At 40.8% G+C, this 24,647-nt stretch overlaps 1 protein-coding gene across 1 annotated transcript in view; it reads right to left on the bottom strand.

Moving 5' to 3' along the window:
• The window catches only part of LOC132115314 (gamma-aminobutyric acid receptor subunit delta-like), a 52,403-nt gene that overhangs the window by 12,464 nt on the left and 15,292 nt on the right, over positions 1–24,647 (bottom strand). Inside the window, exons 3-4 of the mRNA XM_059523711.1 lie at positions 21,295–21,362; positions 8,174–8,394 (exon numbers count right to left, since the gene is read on the bottom strand). Coding sequence (XP_059379694.1) covers positions 8,174–8,394; positions 21,295–21,362 — 289 coding nt within the window. The remainder of the gene's footprint in view (positions 1–8,173; positions 8,395–21,294; positions 21,363–24,647) is intronic.

Here is a 24,647-nt window from a genome sequence, read left to right as displayed (position 1 = left end):
ATACAAGTGATGAGATGACTATACTCTCAGGTAAAATACACTCGGGAGTCACCGGGCATTCGGATGGATCAAAAATACGTGACAAAGAATCGGGTTTGACTTGGTCAGTTTACCTGATGCCACCGGGGTGGTGTTGCACTGATGGCTTGAGCCCGCCATCGCTGCGTGCAGCTATATTTATTCTTATTTTTCTTACTCAAATTATTCTTATTGTATTTTTCTAGAGCTCAAATAAATCACTTATTTGTCTAAGTTTCTGTCTAGTGTTTTATAACTGAAAAAAACTATGCAGTGGTATGTTTACTGACTTAATAGTTTGTAGAGGCCTTCAATACTATTGGGAAATATATTTTCTTATATTTGGGGGGTGGGGGGTCTAGAAATATTTGCAGGAGTCTCATTTTTCATGATATCTTATTCAGATTTCAAATAGAAACTCATGAGACATGTGGCTTTCAACCCATTACTTTTCTAGATTGCTCCAGGACTCATTTCATGTATTTTTATATCAAATAAAAAATATTTAAGTGTGGTAAAAAAAAAATTAAGGCACTTCAGTGTCTATAACTTTTAATCTTTTTAAACATTATCAAATCTGGTTGATAAAAAAGTAAAGCCCAAAGGGTCTTCTTTCCAAAGACACCAAAATTATGTTTGTAACACACTGAAGTAGGAATCTGTTTATAAGTTAGGTAGAGCATTTTCAGCTGTGAGTCCCATAATGGGGGGTGCTGGCTAACAGGTTAAAGCGCTATATAAATAAAGGTGAATTAACTTCTTAAATAGGGTTGGGTATTATTAGAAATTTTTCGGTTCCGATTTTGGTTCTATTATTATTTTTTACTATTTTACCTTCATTGAATGTAGTGTTGCTGGAAGGTAGTAAGTAATGTTGAGTAATGCTAGTCCATCGATCAGCATGTGCTTCAAAGTTGATGTTTATTACACTATTAGTAACAATTTGCTTTTCAATCAGGAATAAGCTGGCTGGCCAAATAGTCCCTTGAGGGTTGAGACCATTGTTAATTTCCCTAAATTAATGAACTGTAAACTGTTGTTTACCAGGACCAGGTCAGGAACGCGGGGTGTGCCAACCACGGGAGGGGCGCGTAAAGTTCCAACAGATAATAAAGACTTCCTGGCACCCTCAAGGGCCCGTTGTTTTATCTCTGCCACCACTGCTGTTTCGGGGAGCAGCAAAATGTTAAATGCTCGGTTGCCTCCTGCCACGTTTCAGGACACTGGACATCTAACATTCCCCCAACAACACAAAGTGTCAAAATTAGTACCCCTTTCGGAGAAGCTGGCAGCATGGAAGCTACTGCCAAATATCTCCCCATGGATAGAAAGGACTGTAGTGAAATGCTACAGGATTCAGTTTGTGTATCATCCTCCACGTTTCAACGGTGTGGTCTCCACATCCGTGAAACCGGAACGAGAGTATTTGTTGACACAAGAATTGCAAACACTACTGGACAAAGGGGCCATAGAACATGTTCCCCTGCCAGACAGAGAGTCAGGCTATTACAGTCGGTATTTTCTTGTTCCCAAGAAAGATGGGTGGTTGCGTCCGATTTTAGCTCTTCAACATCGGGATGTCGTTCTAGCTCATCTCAAATCTCTGGGGTTGAGACTCAATGCCAAGAAAAGTGTTCTTTCCCCTGCTCAGAAGACAACGTATTTGGGGTGGTATGGGACTCGATTGCAATGCGAGCACAGCTGTCTCCTGCATGTGTCGAATCTATTCTAAACACCCTAAATAACATCAAGCTAGGCCAGAAAGTCACTGTTCATCACTTTCAGAAAGTTTTAGGTCTCATGGCAGCTGCATCTATGGTGATACATTTGGGTCTCCTGCACATGAGATCATTTCAGTTGTGGCTCAGAGCCAGGGGATTTCATCCAAGGGCCAATCCCCAGAGACAAATAAGGGTTATGCGCCAGGGGCTTTGTACCCCATCTATGTGGTTCAGACCCCAGTTTCTGACTTCGGGTCCCACACTAGGTCCGTGTTGCCGTCCCAAGATGCTAACAACAGACTCTTCCCTCACGGGCCGGGGAGCGGTCTTAAATGGTCATCCAGCCCAAGGGATCTGGAGAGGTCATCTTCTCGAATGGCACATCAATTGCCTCGAAATGAAGGCTGTATTTCTGGCCCTGAAATACTTCCTCCAGCAGTTGAAAGGCTACCATGTCCTAGTGCGGGTAGACAACACATCGGTAGTCCCTTACATAAATCGCTAGGGCGGACTGCGGTCGCGCCGCTTGAACGAATTAGCGCAGCAGGTTCTGCTTTGTGCACAGGACAAGTTCCTGTGCCTCAGGGTGATTTTCATTCCTGGTCATATGAATGTGGAAGCAGACTTGCTGTCCAGACAAGCTGTGACACACGGGGAATGGAAACTCCACCCCGAAGTAGTGAGTCAAATCTGGGAAAGTTTTTTTGAAGCAGAGGTGGACCTCTTTGCAACACAGGAGACGGCACAATGTTCCCTCTACTTCTCTCTGACTCATCCAGCTCCCCTGGGTCTGGACGTGATGGCCCTTGTATGGCCCAGACTGCGTCTTTACACCTTTCCTCCGATTGCTCTGCTCCCGAAAGTCCTGGCCAAGGTTCGTCAGCAGGGGTCTCGCCTCTTACTGATAGCACCCCGTTGGCTGACCAGAGTCTGGTTCTCAGATCTAATATCCCTCCTCGACGGCTCACCGTGGGCAATTCCGATCAGGAGAGATCTTCTCTCTCATGCGCAGGGGACAGTATTTCATCCCCAGCGAGCTCTGGAACCTTCATGTCTGGCCCCTGAGGGGGACCAACTAAGAAATGCTGGCCTTTCAGCAGATGTAATAGAAACTATTCTAAGTGTTAGGTCTCCCTACACTAGAAAAACATATGCCCCCAGATGGCGTGTTTTCGGGGGCTGGTGCATGACACACCATGCAGACTAGGGGTGTGAATTGGCACTGGTTTCATGATTCAATTCGATTACGATTATCATGTTAACGATTTGATTCAATTCGATTTCACGATGCATCATGATGCATTCTTTGCAACCTTGGTTTTCAATAATCCTGCACATGGCTACATTTTCATCAGTAAATAGTCTACAAGCAGTCAGATATTTGAACTCCCTTTTTATTTTATCTGCTTCAAATAAAGCTTAAATCTGAACAGAGTAAATACACTAGTAAATGAACACTAGTATTAAGTGAACACTAGTAAATAAATACTAAAGCCACATGAAACTGTCAAGTAGTGAATGCATTTAAAGTGCAGTGTACTACTTCAAAAAGTATTTAAATGTTAACAAATGTATAAAAATGTACTTAATTTATAACCCATAATAAATAGTACAGTCTTCAAAACTAAAACTTTCTGCACAGCTCTAATATACAACATAAAATCAAACAAATATAAAATAACAGCACTGGGCACTTACTGAATGTAGCAAACATTCAACTAAAAAAAAATAAAAAAAAAATATTTCAGCTTGACAGGTTTTACACACCGCATGTGTCCTGTCCAGCTCGTCGTGCCTACCAATTGGTTTATAAAAACCAAAATGTGCCCAGATCTCAGGTTTAAAATTTGTAGGTGCATTTTTTTATATTCGCGTATGTGTTTTGCCTGTGTTTCCGCCATTTTAAACTCGCATGACTGAAATGCGTATATGCGAATGACGTCATAGGCAATAATCGATTAAGGTCTATTACTGCATTGATGCAGAATCGTCCACGTCCGCATTGCAATGCATCGATGCAACGATTAATTTCAACATCCCTAATGTAGACCCAGCTCACTGCCAAATTGTTTCAGTACTGGAGTTCCTGCAAGAGAAATTGTCCTCAGACACAGACCCTAGTACTCTCAGAACCTACATGGCCATTATTTCAGCTTGCCACGTTTTGATTGACAGGGTTTCTGTGGGAAAGCACCCTCTAGTCGCCCGCTTCATTCGTGGGGCTAAGCAGTTTAGCCGTAGTGCTCGAAGGGCTGGCTGGCACCCTTTTCGAACCATTGGAATCAGCGCCTGACAGGCTTCTGACTCTAAAGATGGTTTTTCTTATGGCCATTACCTCTCTAAAAAGAACTGGGGATTTACAGGCTTTGTCAGTCCTGCCATCCTGCTTAGATTTTGCCCCTGGGCGAGTCAAAGTTATTTTGCATCATCTCCTTAATTATCTAACAAAAGTTCCTTTCTCGACCATACATCCGATCATTCTTGAAGCCTTCTGTCCTCCGCCATTCACGACATCAGAGAAGGAAAGACTTCACTTACTGTGTCCAGTACATGCTCTTCAGATTTACGTCCACCACACTAGCCAGTGGTGTAAGTCAGAGCAACTTTTCATATTCAAACAATTTTACATTGGGTGAGGGATGCTATTGCCCTAACCTACGAGGCGCATGGTCTAAATTCGCCTCTTGGAGTTAGGGCAAATTCAACCAGGGGGGTTGCATCTTCAATGGCTTTAGCAAGAGGTGCGCCATTGCAGCAAGTGTGTGATGAGGCAGGTTGGTCCTCTACGCACACATTTGTCAGATTCTATAGCTTGGATGTCCATGCTGCTCCGGGCTCGCATGTCCTTGAGTCGACATCCCAAAGTCATATCTGAGACCTCTTTGATGTTTGTGCACACACACTACACAACCATGGGGGTCCAGACACTTTAAGTGCGGCGGTGTCAGTATTCTCGTTCCCATTAGCGCTATTGAGCGTAGCATTGAGAGTAGCTTTTGATAAGGGAACGTCTCGGGTTACTTGACTGTGACCCTGTTCCCTGAAAAAGTGGGAATGAGATGCTGCACCTCAATGCCGCACTGTAAACGTGTCCGGACGTCCTTTCAGACAAACATTAACCTGAGGTTGTTTCCGTGTCATGTCTATTTATAACCTTCAGGTGTGTGTAATATGTGACGTCACCTACCGAGGTTATTTAAGCCAATTCTTGCACATGGCTTCACAACTGGTCGAACAAAGAATGTTCTCATTAGTGCTATTGAGTGCAGCATCTCGTTCACGCTTTTTCAGGGAACAGGGTTACAGTCAAGTAACCTGAGACAGTTTATGACCTTATATCAGTGACTTCAAATTTTTAGTTTTTCACTAACCATGCATAAACGTTGTTTTCTCAAAAACACAATCATGTACATACATGCTATTTATATATTTTTGTAGTGCAGTTTGTAAAAATTGATTTAAGATTTTAGCCATGTATATAAGCAATTGAAAAAAGCACAAAAGTCAGGGCATGTCAAAACTTCTCCAGGCCCCCAAAACCCCCTTAGACCTCAGAGGGTTAACATGGTGGTGATGTACGGCCAGGTTCCAGGAGTAGATGAGGATATCATCTATGCAAACAATAACTATGTTGTGGAGGAACTCCCAGAACACCTCATTCATGAATCCTTGGAAGATGGATGGTGTGTTGGCAGGCCATACGGCATGATTAAGTACTCATAGTGGCCGGAAGGGGTAATAAATGCCGTCCTCCATTCATCGCCTATGTGGATTCAAACAAAGGTTATACGTGCTCTGCAGGCCCAGCTTGGAGAAGATGCATGCCCCCGTGGAGTTCCTCGAGAGTGGCTGGGACCAGGGGAAGTGGATAAGGAAGTTTGACCATCTAGGAGTTCAGAGCTCAATAATTAATGCAGGACCGCAAGCCCCTGTTCTTTCTAACCACAAAGAAGAAACTCTGGGTCGCTGGTCAGCTGGTTGGCCGGATAAATCCCTGGATAAGAGCCTCCTTGATGTACTCCTCCATTGCCTTGTGCTCTGGGATGGACACTGGGTAAACTCTACCCTTCGGGAGTTTATCTCCAGGCAGCAAGTTGATAGTGCAGTCCCATGGGCGATGAGGTGGTAGATGCTTACTGAAGACATCCTGGAATACCACATAATCAGATGGCAAGGAGGGAGTCACACTTGGCTCTGGAATTTCAATCCACATGGAAGCGATCTGGACAGCTGGTGGCTTGTGGGGTGGTCGTGGAAGTGCAGTGAGGCAATGTTGGTGACAGAATTCGCTCCAGCGAATAACCTCACAGGAGTTTCATCCAATCTCTGGAGAATGGTGGATGAGCCAGGGGTGTCCCAGGATGATGTCCACTGTGGGTCCCTCCAGTACCAGATAGGTGATTTTCTCTTCATGGATGTTACCGATCTTGAGTATATATTAAAGGAGCCTTATATCTAACATGCCCACATCCTAATAGTTTTCCTTGGATTGTTAGGAGTTAATGGCAGGTGAGAATCTGGGGTATTGAAACAGTTCAATGGGTCATAGCTGAAGGTTGATGATGTTTTTTTTGCATATGAAAGTCAGATATCAGACCCAGGAACTATGGAGTATAAGGTTGTAGAATCATAGGAGGATCGTTGGGTGTACTGTAGGAATGTATACACAGGTAAGTGCACACAGAGTCTCGTAATAGTTTGGGGTGGTGAACACAGATGAATGTGAACATGAATCCCTGAGAGCGTAAGGCCCCGTTTACACGTACATGGCTATTTTGAAAAAATTGAGACATTTCCCTTCATTTGCTCCCTTCATTTATACGCAAACTGACAATTTGCCTCTGAAACCGATTCTTTCTAAAAACTCCGACCAGAGTGGAGATTTTGAAAACCTTCGTTTGCACGTTTGTATGTAAACTGAGACAAACAGTTGTTTAGGCAGCCAATGTCACAGTATGTGCCAGAGCTCGCACCTACGTCAAAAGTGCAACCTATGTTTACCTGTGATTTTCGGGATTCTGATTGGCTTATGTGGGCATGAGCTTCTCGTTACGCCATCACATACAGGTTTGGCATGCTCTTGACGGCATATATACATGGGTAAGTGTAAATGAAGACTTTTATGAAAACTGACATGTGTACACAATGTTATTTTTGAAACCGGAGAGGTTGAAATGTCCTTTTATGAAAATAGCCGCCCACGTGTAAATGTAGTATAATAGTGCATAAAATGTTCTGTGTTCTTTTTTGGCAAACTGATGAATTTTTTTTGTTAGTTTTGTAGCTGAGAGTAATAACTGCTTAACTTTGTGTAAAACGCAGTGCTCTTCACTGTCACTTCTTACCCAGCCGTCCACTCAATAGAGGAGGGGTGGGACAAATACTACACAGACCAACCATCCTACTTGTACTGAACAATGACTGGAAAACAACATGGAGAAGTTAATATTACTGCATTTTTATATTCAGTAATATTTTTTAAAAATTAGATAATAGTAATATGTTATTGCCATGGATCTTCCAAATCATAGCAACCAAAGCATCTCAGCTGGAAGAAAAATGTGCCCCAAAAGTGTTGGCCATTTTTAGAAGAGCACCGGGCATTTTTCAGCTGGCTAAAAATGCTTTGATGGACACATGTTAATGGAATATTTTTGTTAGGCATATGTTTTATTTGTGATTTTTTGCATTTATGAAATATTATAAATTATCAGAATTTATTGACATGCAAATGTTCAACTAAAAAAAATCTGATGTTTACAAGGCATTTATGAAAGTTTTTAAGGTTTGTTTTACACGCAAACTACTTTAAATGTAGTTTCATGAATGAGACCCTATGTTATTATTGCATCCTGTTAATCTACAAACATACTGACGTGCAAATAGTATCTGCCAGTATAAAGTATAGATAGCATAATTACTATTTTCACTTATTGCAAAGATTGCTGCTGGTCCAGGAAAGCATTGTTGCAATTATGTGGTGTAAATCCTGTATGATGGAGAATATCTACAGGTGTTAATATTGTTCTTCAGGTTGTGATCATAGGCTGTAACCTGTTAGTGTACATCCTGTATAAGCTAGAGGTGTTTCCAACTAATAGTACCCTATAATTCAAAACCTTGATTGTGCGTGTAAGGGTGTGAAAGGGGCCGGACAAGACATTGTGCCCAGGGGCCTCTGAATTCTTAATCCAGGCCTGAGTAGATGGTGTTCATTAAGGTTGATAGGCAACTTTATTTTTATTTTTCATAAAATAAAGAACAGACAACTTTATGTTTATTTTGTTATAATGACTGTCTCTATTTATAAACATGATTATTCGATTTTTTTAACTTAAATTTTCTTTTCTTTATTGTGATCTGTCAACTTTCCAGCTTTACTTCGCTGCCCAAAGTCATTTTACATTATTGCCAATACAAAATTAGCCACGTACCGACTACTGTAGAGAATGACTCCATCAGGCTGGAGGCGTATGAGTTTGTTCTCCACAGTAACATCATGAAACCAGGCTGATTTGGCATTAACTATGAATGTGTCTGGTAACCAGAGTTTGTCCACAAAGCGGCTGTCCAGGCCAAGAGTTTTGTTTGTGTGGTTGAAGGACAGACGGTCATCTCTCCAACTCTGCCGCAGAAACACGGTCATGGTGTATTCCTATCAAAACAAATGCACGCAAACAAAACAGTTGTTTAGTAACATTCCTTGGACTTGTTGTTTATTGTACATATTTACAAATACGTTTACTTTAAAGCACTGCGTTGAATCAAGTAATAAGCCATCAGAGTGGCTATGCATTACAGTGGTTTTTACCATCAATATGGGGTGTTCTTGTTCTTCCTAAAACCCCTGAACAGTGGTAAAATTAATTGAATGGAACTGAACCAACATTGACTGTCTCGAACTGAATAATGACATTGCTACCTTTTGTAGAACTGGCAGGGTGGAGTGAATATCCAGCACTCTCACCACCTTCGATACCATGATTGAGGTGAGACACTTGAGTAAGGGACTGAACCCCAAATACTCCCTAGGTCCTGCAGCATTGGCTGCCCACTGCTCCGTGTGTGTGTGTGTGCACTTGAATGAGTTAAATGCAGAGCACAAATTCCAAGTATGGGACCCCACACTTCACTTACAACCCGAATTCCGGAAAAGTTGGGACGTTTTTTAAATTTTAATAAAATGAAAACTAAAAGACTTTCAAATCACATGAGCCAATATTTTATTCACAATAGAACATAGATTACATAGCAAATGTTTAAACTGAGAAAGTTTACAATTTTATGCACAAAATGAGCTCATTTCAATTTTGATTTCTGCTACAGGTCTCAAAATAGTTGGGACGGGGCACCCCCATACCATCAGAGATGCTGGCTTTTGAACTGAACGCTGATAACATGCTGGAAGGTCTCCCTCCTCTTTAGCCCGGAGGACACGGCGTCCGCGATTTCCAACAAGAATGTCAAATTTGGACTCGTCTGACCATAAAACACTATTCCACTTTGAAATAGTCCATTTTAAATGAGCCTTGGCCCACAGGACACGACGGCGCTTCTGGACCATGTTCACATATGGCTTCCTTTTTGCATGATAGAGCTTTAGTTGGCATCTGCTGATGGCACGGCGGATTGTGTTTACCGACAGTGGTTTCTGAAAGTATTCCTGGGCCCATTTAGTAATGTCATTGACACAATCATGCCGATGAGTGATGCAGTGTCGTCTGAGAGCCTGAAGACCACGGGCATCCAATAAAGGTCTCCCGGCCTTGTCCCTTACGCACAGAGATTTCTCCAGTTTCTCTAAATCTTTAGATGATGTTATGCACTGTAGATGATGAGATTTGCAAAGCCTTTGCAATTTGACGTTGAGGAACATTGTTTTTAAAGTTTTCCACAATTTTTTTACGCAGTCTTTCACAGATTGGAGAGCCTCTGCCCATCTTTACTTCTGAGAGACTCTGCTTCTCTAAGACAAAGCTTTTATAGCTAATCATGTTACAGACCTGATATCAATTAACTTAATTAATCACTAGATGTTCTCCCAGCTGAATCTTTTCAAAACTGCTTGCTTTTTTAGCCATTTGTTGCCCCCGTGCCAACTTTTTTGAGACCTGTAGCAGGCATTATATTTTAAATGAGCTAATTAAGTGGATAAAAGTGTAAAATTTCTCAGTTTAAACATTTGCTACGTTATCTATGTTCTATTGTGAATAAAATATTGGCTCATGTGATTTGAAATTCCTTTAGTTTTCATTTTATTAAAATTTAAAAAACGTTCCAACTTTTCCGGAATTCGGGTTGTAACATCCATTTTCACATCCAGTTTCTACTTGGGTCTGTATTTTTTATGTAGTCTTTGTAAAAAAAAAAAAAAAAAGAGACACTATGTCCTCTAGGGGTCGCTATGGGGAAACGCCTCTCCAAGAACCGTGACTCAAGCATACATACAAAAACACCAACAACATGTCATAGTGAGTCTGGGTCAGAGAGGCTTTATTATCATTGGTACGCAAACTGTAGTGGGTCCAGTGTGGGGGGCAGCAGGTTCTTGATGTGCTTCATGACAACCCTCTCAAAGCACTTTATCATCGTTTTAATCATACACTAGATTTAATTATATCGCATGGAATCGATCTTACTGCTATAGATATCGTACCTCAATGTGATGATATTACAGACCATTTCCTTGTATCGTGCATGCTGCATATCACTGATATTAACTATATGTCTAAGCGTTACCGTCCAGGCAGAACTATTGTTCCAGTCACCAAAGACAGATTCGCAAGTAACCTGCCTGATCTTTCTCAACTGCTATTTGTACCCAAAAATACACATGAACTAGACAAAATGACTGACAACATGGGCACTATTTTCTCTAATACTTTAGAAGCTGTTGCCCCCATCAAATTGAAAAAGGTTAGAGAAAAACGTACTGTGCCATGGTATAACAGTAATACTCACTCTCTCAAGAAAGTAACTCGTAATCTTGAACGCAAATGGAGAAAAACTAACTTGTTTTTAGAATTGCATGGAAAAACAGTATGTCCAGGTATAGACAGGCTCTAAAAACTGCTAGGGCAGAGCATATCCACAAACTCATTGAAAATAACCAAAACAATCCAAGGTTTTTATTTAGCACAGTGGCTAAATTAACAAATTACCAGACGCCACCGGATTCAAATATTCCACCAACGTTAAATAGTAATGACTTTATGAATTTATTCACTGATAAAATAGATAACATTAGAAATACAATAGCGAATGTAGATTCAACAGCGTCTAACACCAGTTTCATCCATCGCACCCTGCAGCATCGCGTGGCAGTCGGGGACGGTGCCTCTGGGATGGCAGACCGGGGTGGTGGTCCCTCTTTTTAAGAAGGGGGACCGGAGGGTGTGTTCCAACTACAGGGGGATCACACTTCTCAGCCTCCCTGGGAAAGTCTATGCCAGGGTACTGGAGAGGAGAATCCGGCCGATAGTAGAACCTCGGATTCAGGAGGAACAGTGTGGTTTTCGTCCAGGCCGTGGAACACTGGACCAGCTCTATACCCTCTACAGGGTGCTGGAGGGTTCATGGGAGTATGCCCAACCAGTCCACATGTGCTTTGTGGATTTGGAGAAGGCATTCGACTGTGTCCCTCGCGGCGGCCTGTGGAGGGTTCTCCGGGAGTATGGGGTCCGGGGCCCTTTGCTAAGGGCTATCCGGTCCCTGTACGAACGGAGCAGGAGCTTGGTTCGTATTGCCAGCTGTAAGTCAGACTTGTTCCCGGTGCGTGTTGGACTCCGGCAGGGCTGCCCTTTGTCGCCGGTTCTGTTCATGATTTTTATGGACAGAATTTCTAGGCGCAGCCAGGGGCCGGAGGGGGTCAGGTTTGGTGACAACACGATTTCGTCTCTGCTCTTTGCGGATGATGTTGTCGTGTTGGCCTCATCAGGCCAGGACCTTCAGCATGCACTGGGACGGTTTGCAGCCGAGTGTGAAGCGGCTGGGATGAGAATCAGCACCTCCAAATCCGAGGCCATGGTCCTCAGTCGGAAAAGGGTGGCTTGCCCACTTCAGGTTGGTGGAGAGTTCCTGCCTCAAGTGGAGGAGTTTAAGTATCTTGGGGTCTTGTTCACGAGTGAGGGAAGGATGGAACGGGAGATTGACAGACGGATCGGTGCAGCTTCTGCAGTAATGCGGTCAATGTACCGGTCTGTCGTGGTGAAGAAAGAGCTGAGCCGCAAGGCGAAGCTCTCGATTTACCGGTCAATCTACGCTCCTACTCTCACCTATGGTCATGAGCTTTGGGTCATGACCGAAAGGACAAGATCCCGGATACAGGCGGCCGAAATGTGCTTTCTCCGCAGGGTGGCTGGGCGATCCCTTAGAGATAGGGTGAGAAGCTCAGTCACCCGGGAGGAGCTCAGAGTAGAGCCGCTGCTCCGCCACATCGAGAGGGGTCAGCTGAGGTGGCTCGGGCATCTGTTCCGGATGCCTCCTGGACGCCTTCCCGGGAAGGTGTTCCGGGCACATCCCACTGGGAGGAGACCCCGGGGGAGACCTAGGACACGCTGGAGAGACTATGTCTCCCGGCTGGCCTGGGAACGCCTCGGTGTCCCCCCAGAAGAGCTGGAGGAAGTGTCTAGGGAGAGGGAAGTCTGGGGTTCTCTGCTTAGACTGCTGCCCCCGCGACCCGGCCCCGGATAAGCGGTAGAAGATGGATGGATGGATGGCACCCAAAGATAAACTGCAATGCTTTACAAATATAGGACAAGAAGAGCTAAATAAACTTATCACTGTATCTAAACCAACAACATGTTAATTAGATCCTGTACCCACTAAATTACTGAAAGAGTTGTTACCTGTAGCCGAAGAACCGCTTCTCAATATTATTAACTCGTCGTTATCTTTAGGTCACGTCCCAAAACCATTCAGGCTGGCGGTTATTAAGCCTCTTATTAAGAAACCAAAACTAGATCCTAGTGAACTGGCAAATTATAGGCCTATTTCAAATCTTCCATTTATGTCTAAAATTTTTAGAAAATGTTGTGTTGTGAAAATTTTTCCTGCACAAAAATGATCTGTATGAAGAATTTCAGTCAGGTTTCAGGCCCCACCATAGCACAGAAACTGCACTTGTTAAAATTACAAATGACCTGCTTCTTGCGTCAGATCAAGGCTGCATCTCATTTCTAGTCTTACTTGATCTTAGTGCTGCGTTCGACACCATAGATCATGACACACTCATAGATCGATTACAAAACTATACAGGTATTCAAGGGCAGGCTCTAAGATGGTTTAGATCCTACCTGTCCGATCGCTACCATTTTGTTTACTTAAATGGGGAGTCATCTCATTTATCATCAGTAAAATATGGAGTGCCACAAGGCTCCGTCCTAGGTCCCCTTCTATTTTCAATATACATGTTGCCCCTTGGTAATATTATTAGAAAATACGGAATTAGCTTCCACTGTTATGCTGATGATACTCAGCTATATATCTCAACGAGACCAGATGAAACCTCTAAATTATCTAAGCTAACAGAGTGTGATAAAAATGTAAAAGATTGGATGACCGATAATCTTCTCCAATTAAATTCGGATAAGACAGAGATATTAATTATTGGACCAAAAAACACTACACAGAATCTTGTAGATTACAATCTGCACCTAGACGGATGTACTGTTACTTCTTCTACAGTCAAAAATCTGGGTGTTATATTAGACAGCAACTTGTCTTTTGAAAATCATATTTCCCATGTTACAAAAACTGCATTCTTCCATCTTAGAAACATTGACAAGCTATGAAACATACTGTCTGTTTCTGATGCAGAAAAGCTAGTTCATGCATTCATGACCTCTAGACTGGACTATTGTAATGCACTTCTAGGTGGTTGTCCTGCTTCTTCAATAAACAAGCTACAGGTAGTCCAAAATGCAGCGGCTAGATTCCCTACCAGGTCAAGAAAATATGATCATATTACCCCAATTTTACAGTCTCTGCACTGGCTACCTATTAAGTTCCGTATCAGTTACAAATTATCATTACTTACCTATAAGGCCCTAAATGGTTTAGCTCCTGCGTACCTAACTAGCCTTCTACAACGCTACAATCCATCACGCTCCCTAAGGTCACAAAATAGCAAAGTCCACTAAAGGAGGTAGAGCTTTTTCACATTTGGCTCCCAAACTCTGGAATAGCCTTCCTGATAATGTCCGGGGTTCAGACACACTCTCTCTGTTTAAATCTAGATTAAAAACGCATCTCTTTCGCCAAGCATTTGAATAATGTATCTTAAATTGTGAGTATAGTTGTATCTGATCAAATGTGCATTCTTATTCTTTAGCTTGGGTTGCACTAATTAATTTTACTTTGTTGGAACAGCAGCTATGCTAATGTTGTCTCTATTTGTTTTTATGTTTTGCCACGGGATTTACATCCCGTGGTAACTAGGATTTACACAAGCTCCAGTCTGGATCCAGAACACCTGAGAAGAGATGATGCTGACCCTCAGAGGACTCCAGATGATGCTAACCCTGAATCAACAACAGAACTAACAAATATTGCTTCAAGTGTGACTGCATCATATAATAATTATTAATTATTAATAATATTAATAATGTTCATCATCTGGCTGACTACGACTTGTATAAATTTTTCTACAAATCCTGTCATATGCGCACAAACTGACAGTCACCACTTATAAGCTATTACTAAATATTGTAGAAACATAATTTTCTGTAAAGTTGCTTTGTAACGATTTGTATTGTAAAAAGCGCTATACAAATAAACTTGAATTGAAAAAAACTTGAACTTTATGATGATGGGTGTGAGTGCAACGGGTTGGTAGTCATTGAGGCTGGACACTGTGGACTTCTTCAGAACATGGAAAATGTTGGTAGCCTTGAGACAAACCGTGACGATGGTGCTGTGCATGGATGTGTTAAAGATCTCATTGAAGACATCAGCCAGCTGGTCTGCACATCCTCTGTGCACTTTGTCCGGAATGTTGTCTGGTCCCACAGTTTTTCGTGGGTTAAAAGAGATTTTCTCACATCATCTGTAGAGAAACACAGTATCTGATCGTCAGGAGGGGGGATGAACTTCTGTGATGTGCATGCGCGAGACATCACATCCGGGGCTTTCCGCGCTTGCACAGACTAAAGCCAGAGCGCGCACGCACGTCATATCAGGAAGCACTCGCGAACTCAGATCAGTTGGACGTGGTTGTGTACAAAAGGTAAAAAATATATAAATACTGTTTGTTTTCTTACACAAACCGCTCGTTTCTTGTATTAGGTCATCAATGTGTACTTATGATGGGGAATTGTTTAATTTTGACTCCTCTTTGCATGCTCTTTGAGGTGGTGACCATAGACATCCATTATGTGAGTCACAGACAAGAACGGTTGGACCTAAAAATATCAAAATGGGAAATACTGAGGAAACAAAGAAACCTACATCTTGGATGTCCTTGAGGTAAGCTAAAACATATCAAAATTTAATTTGAAAGTGAACTATCCCTTTAAGATCCTTAGCCCAAACAGTTGTAATAGATAAAGGTTTGTAAGAATGCTCAAGAAGAAAAAGATAGATGACTGAAGCAGAAGAGGGAGATTCCTCAGAGGGAAGCATTAGTTTGCGCAAAGGGTGAATAGACAGTTGAGAGTTCCAGGGCACCCCATATGCCCGTAGGGCCGATCTAATGCGCAAATACATAAAGAAGGAAGTGCCTGGCAGATTATATTGAGTTTTGAGATTCTGGAAGGATTGTAAACCACTATCATCATAAATATCTCCCAGAGTATTTACTTTGTGATGAGTGTTGCCTGACAAAAGATTATTATTGTGAAAAATTGGCGTATGCTTATGCCAAATTTCAACTAGTTGTAAACGTCTTTCAACATCCCTCCATGTAGAAAGGAGATGGGTTACAATGGGACCAAACCTAGATTTACACTGCCTAAGCGGAACCCCCGAGAAAACCAGATGCCTCAATTTATATGGATACACAATAGATTCCTCAATTACTTTCCAAGATACACAAGCATCAGGGTCAAACCAAACTGATAAAGGGCGGAGGGAAAAGGCTTGCGCATACAATCTAAAATTAGGGAAAGAAAGACCTCCATGTAATCTACTTCGTTGTAAAGTAGTCAGTTTAATACGAGGGCGTTTCCCATCCCATATATACCGTGAAACACATGCATCAAGTTTGTTCCAGTAACCAACTGGTGGAGCTAGAGGAATCATAGAAGAGAAGAAATTAATACGTGGGAGAACATTCATTTTAATCACCGATATACGAGCCTGAAGAGAAGTAGGAAGACGAGACCAATTTTCTAAATCTGAGGATATTTTGCCTAGAATAGTACTATAGTTTTTTTAAATTATTTCTTGCAGGGAAGGAAAAATATCTATCCCCAGGTATTTAAAGTTTTGAACTACTTGGAACTGAACTGAAAGGGAAATGGGATCAGATTTAGAATTGAGGGGAAGTAGACATGACTTACTCCAATTAATTTTAAATCCAGAGAGAAATCCAAAATGGTCAAATAAATCCAATACATGGGGAATAGAATGTGACGGCTTCTCCAGAAACAATAAGATATCATCAGCGAATAAAGAAATATGATGATGAGTATCCCTTATACTTATGGGAGAAATACTTTCAGATAGTCGGACCGCTTGAGCTAAGGGTTCCAAAGATAAGGCAAATAACAGAGGAGAAAGTGGGCAACCCTGACGAGTACCTCGATGTATAAAGAATGGGTTAGAGCAGACAGAACCTGTGAGAACAGAGGCTGCTGGATTGGTGTACAGAACTTTTATCATGTTTATGAAACTCGATCCTAGACCCAGATGCTGTAGAACCGCCCATAAATAGTTCCATTCTAGCTGGTCGAAAGCTTTCATTGCATCTAGAGATAATACTGCACAAGGGGAGGACGAACTATTAGTTGAATAAATAATATGATATAACCTGCATAAATTATCTGAAGCGGAGCGAGATTTAATGAACCCTGTTTGGTCATGGTGAACTAGCCTGTTCATATATTTCTCTAGATGACGAGATAGTACCTTAGCATATAATTTAACATCAGTCCCTATCAAAGAGAGTGGCCGGTAACTAGAACATGAAGTCGGATCCTTATCTTTTTTTAACAAGAGAGAAATCACAGCTATATTAATAGATGGGTGAAATGAACCATGAATAACTGAAAAATGTATCATATCTAACATGAGGGGGCCTAAATCCGACCAAAAAGTAATATACAATTCGACAGGAATACCATCTTAACCTGGGGATTTCCCCTTGTTCATAGATCGAATTGCTGAGTCCAGCTCTTGAAGGGTAATCGGTTCAGCCAGGTAATCAGAGTCTGAATCTGACAGCCTAGGTAAATCAAGGTTTGACAGAAAAGATGCAAAAGAGTCAGGGTCACCAACAGCAGAAGAAGTATAGAGGTTAGAGTAAAAAGAATGAAAAGAAATATTAATGTCTTTTGGATCTGTCACAATGAGCCCGGATTGGGATTTCACTGCTGAAATATTAGCAAACTCTTCACTGTTGCGTATTCTTAAAGCTAAAAGGTGGCTTGGTCTACTTCCTTGAAAATAATAATTCTGCCTGCATCTTTGAATCAGGAATTCTGCCCTAGATCTCAGTAATGAATTGAGCTCGGATCTAACCGCCATGATTTTGCTGAGTGTATTGTCTGAGAAACAACGCTGATTGTCTCTAGTCAGGTTCTGGAGCTGTGATTCCAATTCAACTATCTTTTTATGTCGGTTTCTCTGAAGGAAAGAGGCATAAGAAATTGAGTTATTCCTTATAAATCCTTTAACTGCATTCCAAAGTGTTCACGGATCATCCACTGAGCCTTGGTTAATTTCAATAAACTCAGCAAAATTATTTCTGAATTGACTACAAAAGTTCTCATCTTGTAACAATTTAGGGTTAAATCGCCATCTAGCCGCACGAGACGGTCGAGGGATCAAAGATAATCTGCACAAATTTCCATCATGATCAGACAAAGATAAGAAACAGATATCGGCATCACAAACAGCTGAAGATAAAGAAGTAGAAATGAAAATATAGTCAATTCGCGAATAGGATTTATGAGTAGCAGAAAAGAAAGTGAAAGACTTTGCAGAAGGATTTATTAAACGCCAACTATCCACCAATGAAGACGAGGTTACACATTGCCTAAGTTTGTCAGAACACAAGGCTTGAGAATGTGATTCCTTTGGTCCAGATCTATCTAGGATATGCGACATTACAGAATTCATGTCTGCACCTAATACAATTTCAAAATCTAAAAATTTTAAAAGATAGGAAGACAAAACAGAGAAAAAAGTAGGTTCAGGAGTACAAGGGGCATAAACTGAAATAAATACAATATTCCTATTCTCCACTATTGTTTTTATATGTGTTATTCTACCGTCTGTATCACAACCTTTATCTAAAATAGTAATATTTAAAGTCCTCCGCACCAATATTAGAACACCCTTGGTTTTAGCACCCGAAGATGAATGAGATACCACTTCATAAAACTTATTATTACACCTGTGTACATCCTCCTCTTTCAAATGGGATTCTTGAACTAACACTATATCAATCTTTCTCCTTCGCAAAAAATCCAGAAAACCTGTGCGTTTGTGTGGGCCATTTAGGCCATTAATATTACAACTTAGAATATTTAGGTCAGTCATAGGTATCAAACAGCATTACTGCATAATAATTCAAAATTCAAAAGGGGAAGTCGTGGCCTAATGGTTAGAGAGTCGGACTCCCAATCGAAAGGTTGTGAGTTCAAGTCCCGGGCCGGCAGGAATTGTGGGTGGGGGGAGTGCATGTACAGTTCTCTCTCCACCCTCAATACCATGACTTAGGTGCCCTTGAGCAAGGCATCGAACCCCCAACTGCTCCCCGGGAGCCGCAGCATAAATGGCTGCCCACTGCTCCGGGTGTGTGCTCACAGTGTGTGTGTGTGTTCACTGCTCTGTGTGTGTGCACTTTGGATGGGTTAAATGCAGAGCACAAATTCTGAGTATGGGTCACCATACTTGGCTGAATGTCACTTCACTTTTTTTTTTTTAAAATACAAATTTGAAAACGAAACCAGTTGAGTCTACCATCAAACCACCCCCCACCCCCACCCTTCCCGTCAGTTTTAAAAAATATATTAACACATTTCCATGAACTATGGCAGACCAAACCAAGAACAAACCTTGATCTGCCAGCACCCCTTAATATGATCCGTGGCGTCAACAAAAACCTGCACATTACAGAAGCACCAACATTGGCCCCAAAGTCACATTTTGACTAAATAGTATCTCTGTTGAAAAAATAAAATAAATAAATAAACAAATAAAAATAAAATAATAAAATAAAAATAAATAATAATAATAATAAATTAATTAATTAAAACAAGAGAGAAGGAATATAACTAGAACATAAATATTATACCGCCATAATCAGTAACGATACTGTATACTCAATGGAACTATCTAGTAACTATAATTTCAGAAGTAAATATTAGAGTTAACAGTGAAAGACATGGACGCCTGAGAGCATCTCTTCTCCAATTAGATAGCAAGCGCCCAGCTGAAGATCAGTGAGAGTTGATGGATGAATGGGATCTGAAAAACACTCTTGCTTCTTCTGGAGAGTATAGCAATTTAGGTTCACCCTGATTGAAAATGACCTTCAGCGTTGCAGGATAGAGAAGAAAATTCTGGATGCCTGCTTCTCTCATTTCCTTTCTTACTGGCGCAAATGCACTTCTTCTTTTGGCGGTGGCCGGCGAAAAATCTGGAAAGAAAGACAGCGTTGCACCGTCGGATGTTTTCAACGGGGCGTGAAGTCTGGCTGCCCGCAAAATGAGCTCCCTGTCCGTGTACCGCAACAATTTAAAGATGAAAACCCGTGGTTTAGCACGATCTGAGGAGAGCCTGGTGTACACGCGATGCGCTCGTTCCACTTCAATCTCTTTTCCTGCCAGAGACGGGAGCCACGCCGGTAGCGATCTCTTCAAAAAGCCAATAGGGTCGTCCTTTTCGGACCCTTCAGGCAATCCAACCAGACGCAGATTGCAGCGCCTATTGCGATCCTGTAAATCAACAACCTGTTGCTCGAGCGCTGCTACTCGCCTATCGTGATCCGCGACAATTTTCTTTTGTTCTCTCATCTCCCCTGTAAGAAGATCCATTTTGGAGCATAGCGATTGAACAACTGACATGTGAGAAGCGAACTCGTTCCGCATCGCTGTCAACTCAGATCTTAGAATTTCCTCAAAGTGTGCAATAGTATTCGCCATCTTATCCACCACATCATCCGTCGGTGGCTTAGATTTCTTCTTAATCGGAGAAGCCGACGGAGACATCTCCTGCTGTTTCCGATTGCCAGACATTAGGAACAGTGTTGTTAACGAAAAAAGCTTAAAATAAAACGAAAAAATCAGCAAAAAGGGGCCAAACGTATGGAACTCTATTCAAGTGCGACTAGGTTCATGAGCACGTCACGTGACTTCCCGATCTTCCTGCAACTTGTGTGAATGTGTGAGTGCGTGCGTTTGTGTATTAGATTAGTTTATATGTCTTAGATTTATCTAATAAAGCCTTATTCATATTGAAAAGAGAAGTATCTTGTGTTTTGTGCTTACAAGTTAATGTCTTAAACTGCCGATCTTGTTACTGTGCTAATTGATAGTGTTTTCACTATAGTTTGGATATTAATATCCAGCGCAGATTTGATGATAAACGGCTCGTTCAGTGAATCGCAGGGCGTCTCAGTGATCAGCCGTGAAACAGTGATTCTGTTCAAATTCCCTTTAAAATCTTAAATGATTCCCTTTGATCTAAATTGACCTGTTTCCCTTACATGGTGATATACTCACATCCCCCTCAGAAGTCCTGTGAATGCATCACGATAAGCACAGGCCGTCTCCTCGTAAGACGAGCGTATTCAATTCATGATTATCCCTCACAAGACATAAGCAATGAATGCACTGGGTATACTCATCCCTACTTGTTCAAATAACACTTTATTAAAAATCACTGGACTACGCTGGTAGTGGATGAGGAGATACCCCCTGACAGTGTAAAGCACTTTGAGTGCTTAAAAAAGCGCTATATAACTGTAAGGAATTATTATTATTATTATTATTACATAAAAATAAATGAAAAGACTCTGACGAGCATAATATGTGGAAAATTTAGTAGTCTTGACTTCTACATATGTATATTTGTTATTTCCAGTGTCTTTAGAACTAAGAATGGTTTGGTTTAAATGAAAACTGAAATGTCTTGTTGCTTATCATTTATCCAGTGTTTTTCAATTTTTTTACTAGATGTTTTAGTAAATCATGAATTGACATAGATTTACTCCTACTGTTTATTGTATTTATTATTCTGGAACTGAATCCACTGCATTTGGAAAGAAATGCTTTCAAAAGAAGTTTAGCACATTCAAAACTTTTCTTTGTCTTTTCTTTTTTTTCAGAACAACAACAAAACAAAGCAAATATATTATATATGTGAAAAAGGATGATATCCAAAACATTACCATGTTGGCTTCTGAGATATGGTCAATACTGGCAACTTCAATGGCCATGGCGACATTCACAGGAGGTCCTGTGGAGACATGTGAGAAAAGTAAAATTAATGATCTGACTTCCAAAAAAGAAAATAAAACAAAAATAACAAAAAAAAATCTAATATTTAAGATATTTATTCTAATTAATATATACCTTGATAAAAATTCAGTCCCTTGACAACATAAGATGGACATTGATTCAAGGATGTACAGTAAAATATCACATCCACTAGTGTTCTTTTTGTAGAATGGTACTGTATGTTTATAAAAGAAAAGCAGATACAAGGCACTCAAATGGGGTGTATAGCACAAAAAAAGCCTTTGAATGCCTTGGATTTGTTGTAAGTCATGTGACAGAAAAAGCTATGAATGTGACTGTATAATTTTTAATTACAAATATATTTTATTATACATTAGCCTTTTTATTTTATTGGACAGAACAGTGTGAGAAGAGAGAAGCAGCAATAGGAGATTAGCAAAGGACTCCAGATACCGCACCATATGTAAGAGCACAATCCACAAGAATATGACATGAATGTGCCACATTGTAAAAATTGTGAAGTAGTTCCCAAAGCAATTTAGAACATTTGAAGCCTGGTTTATGCTTGATGCACATGCACATGGGCAAGGGTCAAAGGACTAAAAATGTAATAGCCACTTGTCTGCCTCATTCACTTTACTTTTATCGCTATAATTATAATCTTTCACCTTTCTTCTTCTTCGATCCCTAGCTGGTGCTTGGTTTGGATCGTTTCCTCAAACTGTACTCTGCTGTGGGAGCTAATGGTTGCCGAATTTCATTTACAAGATGTTTCCATTTCCATGGCCATGGACCTGGCTTCATCGAGGTTGATATATTGTTGTCTCAAATCCTCTTCAACTTGTTTGATCCATATTTTTTTTGGTCCTGTTTGTTGGACTTTCCACTGGACAGGTCAATTTTGCCAGAGGAGTTTGTATGGTAAATTGCTGTCTGCAATCCTACAGATGTGGCCAAACCATTGCAATCTCCACAGTTGATATATTTTATCAGTGTAACAAACTGTATTGACTGAACACTGATTAGATTATACACTTTGAGTGACTCAACTATTCAACTATTCTTCCATATGCATAATTATTTTTAAAAGATGAATAAGAATTTAATTTTACAAGGACAAGATTTTTAACATACCACCCTTCAGGAAGTGTGTGTGTAGTGCCAGTGCATGAATTAATCAGTGAATATGCAAGATAGCAAAGAGAGTGACAGGCAGAATTTCAGGATGTGTGTCCCTTCCTTTTTCTGTCCAAGATACAAAAAAAAAATAGTATCCTCAAAATTATATTCCTTCTTAGAGAAATGTATGAAATGGTATCTGTGAGGATTTCCAGTCAGGATTTAGACCGTATCATAGTACTGAGACTGCTCTCCTTAGACTTACGAATGACCCGCTCTTCTCATCTGATCGTGTTTGTCGTATCATAGTACTGAGACTGCTCTCCTAAGACTTACAAATGATCCACTCTTATCATCTGATCATGGTTGTCTCTCTCTATTAGTGCTATTGGATCTTAGTGGTGCGTTCATCACTTTTGACCACAACATTCTTTTGCATGAACTAGAAAACGTTGTTAGCACCTCAGTATTTGAATGAGCTCCTTTTACATTATAATCCTCTACGTCCGCTACGTTCTCAAAACTCAGGCAATTTGATAATACCTAGAAAATCAAAATCAACTGCGGGCGGCAGATCCTTTTCCTATTTGGCGCCCAAACTCTGGAATAACCTACCTAACATTGTTCGGGAGGCAGACACACTCTTGCAGTTTAAATCTAGATTAAAGACCCATCTCTTTAACCTGGCATACACATAACATACTAATATGCTTTTATTATCCAAATCCGTTAAAGGATTTTTAGGCTGCATTAATTAGGTAAACCGGAACCGGAAACACTTCCCATAACAACCTATGTACTTGCTACATCATTAGAAGAATGGCATCTACGCTAATATTTGTCTGTTTCTCTCTTGTTCCGAGGTCACCGTGGCCACCAGATCCAGTCTGTGTCCAGATCAGAGGGTCACTGCAGTCACCCGGATCCAGTACGTATCCAGACCAGATGGTGGATCAGCACCTAGAAAGGACCTCTACATCCCTGAAAGACAGCGGAGACCAGGACAACTAGAGCCCCAGATACAGATCCCCTGTAAAGACCTTGTCTCAAAGGAGCACCAGGACAAGACCACAGGAAACAGATGATTCTTCTGCACAATCTGACTTTGCTGCAGTCTGGAATTGAACTACTGGTTTCGTCTGGTCAGAGGAGAACTGGCCCCCCAACTGAGCCTGGTTTCTCCCAAGGTTTTTTTCTCCATTCTGTCACCGATGGAGTTTCGGTTCCTTGCCGCTGTCGCCTCTGGCTTGCTTAGTTGGGGACACTTCATCTACAGCGATATCGTTGACTTGATTGCAAAAAAATGCACAGACACTATTTAACTGAACAGAGATGACATCACTGAATCCAATGATGAACTGCCTTTAACTATCATTTTTGCATTATTGACACTGTTTTCCTAATGAATGTTGTTCAGTTGCTTTGACGCAATGTATTTTGTTTAAAGCGCTATATAAATAAATAAAGGTGACATTAGAATTCATTTTCAATAAAAATGAACAAAATGTTCTAAAAGTAGAAGTAAAGTGTCTAACGAGTGTTTAATAATGATACAACTATTTATAATTGTAATAAATATAATCATTTACAATGTTATTATTGCATCCTGTTAATGTATCACAATACTGAGGTGCAAATGTATCTGCCAGTATAAAGTATAACTAGCATCTACTTATTATTTACACTTAGTCTGTTGCAAAGAACTGCTACTTTTACATGGTAAATAGAATATATCATGATTTTCACTGTACATTTTTTTCTGTAAATATCATCTAGAGCTACTTGCACTTAGCCTACTGTAAATAGGATCTATCGCTAACAAAGTATGTTAATTCCACTTAGTGTAAATAGCCACTCCCGTATTTTTCTTACTCAATTGGCAGATCATTTGTAAAATAAGAAAAATACACTTAAAATATTATTTTAATATGATTATCTTATATATATTTTTTGCCGATGAGATACCATAAAATGATTAGCTATTAATTCATGAATCTAATGTTCTGCCAGTTTTCACCTGTGATATCATAACATTACATTTGTATCGAGTCTGAAGTATGCAGATGGATTTTTGGCGGGAGCTGTTGCCAAGGTGAATCGTAATATCGGTGCTCCATTGATACTGGCTTTTTATAGTAGTGGTGCACGCGCTTAACTCAGAGTC

The sequence above is a fragment of the Carassius carassius genome, chromosome 34, assembly GCF_963082965.1.
Source record: "Carassius carassius chromosome 34, fCarCar2.1, whole genome shotgun sequence".
Taxonomy (NCBI): Eukaryota; Metazoa; Chordata; class Actinopteri; order Cypriniformes; family Cyprinidae; genus Carassius; species Carassius carassius.
This window is presented reverse-complemented; position numbering and strand designations above follow the sequence as displayed.